Genomic DNA, 1,974 nt, shown 5'->3' on the forward strand with positions numbered 1-1,974 from the left:
AATACACAGATTTATTTTTATGAATACGGTACAAAAATAGTGAAAAACACAATTACATCTATAAAGGACTCATCAATTTATGTTAAAGTAACTTTTTAAAAGAAAATCTACAGCTGGTGTTTAACATATTCTCTTGGATATTTTTCATCATCGTTTCAATCTTTGAGAATGTACTGAGAAAAAAGATCTGTTTACAATTGTGCTAAAATAGATACAAAGATAAACCTACACCTGTGCCTCAGGAAAGGAATTCTCTTTGCTATGACTGGTGGTCCCTGGGTTTGTGGAAGTGTTGGTTTGAGGCAGCTCTTCAGTGAAGGCTTTCTCCAACACTTTCAGGATAGACTTGCGAGCTACATCCTTGAAATCCTGACCCATGAACACGTACAACACTGGGTTCAGACAGCTGTTGATAAATGCCAGGCTGAAAACTACGGGTAACCCAATTTTGACAACATTATCCAGTACTTTACTGTCCTTTATGATATTCACCAACAGAATTTGTTCCATGATGTGAAGGGGGGCCCAACAGAGGAAAAAAGCGATGATAACAGCTCCTATGATTTTGAAGGGGCGACCTGAGTGGCTGGCCAGAGATCGATTCCTTTTGAGCCGGTAGATGATGACAGAATAGCAGGAGACGATGACGGTGAAAGGGACCACGAATCCCATGAGGAAGCGAGTGATGAGCATTGCACCAAGTCGAAACGACCCCAACTGTTTCCCTGCGGGTATACTGTAGTCATCGGTGAGTGCATAGTTGTTGTAGCACTCAATGATGTCCTTATCACGGAAGGAGGGCTGTGTGGTCCTAAAGATGAAGTAAGGGGAGCTGTAAACTAAGGCCAGAACCCAGACACCCAGACTCACATAAGATGCCTTTCTGACACTGCGGTGGTTCTTGGCCCACACTGGCCACACCACACATACACATCTGTCAACACTGATGACCATCAGAATGTAGACGCTGGCATACATGTTTGTGAAGAGAGTGATAATGTTCAGTTTGCACATGAATTTTCCAAAAGGCCAGTGGAAGTCCATAGCGATTTCTGTGATGATCAGGGGCAGGAACGCTGCAGCGAGGAAGTCGGCCACAGCGAGGTTGAGATACCAAACAGTGTTGATGGTTTTCTTCATTTTGAAGCCTGTCACCCAGATGACAACACCGTTCCCCAACACGCCGAGCACAAAGACCAGGCTGAAAATGACAAGGGACACGATCTTGAGGGATTTGTAGAGTTCACCCTCCCAGAGAGAGCCGTTTCCACCAGACACTGTGGTTTCATTGTGATAGACAGCAGTTGTGTTCATAATCTCCATATTCCTGAAAAGTATAATAACAAAACAGTTTGTTTCATCACACCATTTCTTAATTGTCTTAATTTCTTCCTACATATGGCTCAGTAAGGTGCATTTTGTCAGAAACCAGCTACTGTATCTTAATTTTTCAACTTTTGTAATGTTATTTGAATAATCAGTGTCTGTTTGTGGGTTTTACAAATATTGAACCAATGAAAAGTATCAAAAAAGCGCTTTTGACTAAACCTCCTAACTCCATTGGATCCTCAAACTGTCGTAAAAAACACCTAACTCCAACTTGTGGAGCTAGGTGGTTTGTCCCCCATTGATTAGAATGGGGGGAAAAACCTATCTCCACATTAATGGTCAAAAACCTTCTAACTCCACTTGAGCTGTATTTGGGTAACGTGATGATAATATAAGTACACATTCAAGTATCTGTCAATCCATAAAGTCACTGTACACATCGACATTTATAACCCTTAATTATAGGGCAAGTGACATATTTATGTTAAAAAAGTGTAGCAATCAATGTCTTAAACTGTCTAGATAAATAAAATAAAAGAAGAATAGATACCTGTTTCAATGTGTTGAAGTGATGTCAGCCAGAGAAGTGTCTTCTTCAAACTGTGGTCAGTGAATGCTGAGGAGCTCTTATATCTAGGAAGGTCT

General features: G+C 41.0%; 1 protein-coding gene across 1 annotated transcript; it reads right to left on the reverse strand.

Annotated features, from left to right (window-relative positions):
• Positions 1-225: 225 nt before the first annotated feature.
• Positions 226-1,323, reverse strand: LOC311061623 (chemerin-like receptor 1; the record flags this gene model as incomplete). The annotated part of the gene is made up of 1 exon (XM_084080316.1): positions 226-1,323. One exon carries the CDS (start codon positions 1,321-1,323, stop codon positions 226-228), a length of 1,098 nt encoding a protein of 365 aa, XP_083936442.1.
• Positions 1,324-1,974: the final 651 nt, after the last annotated feature.

This window comes from Gymnoscopelus microlampas (genome assembly GCF_963454915.1).
Source record: "Gymnoscopelus microlampas genome assembly, chromosome: 15".
Lineage (NCBI taxonomy): Eukaryota > Metazoa > Chordata > Actinopteri > Myctophiformes > Myctophidae > Gymnoscopelus > Gymnoscopelus microlampas.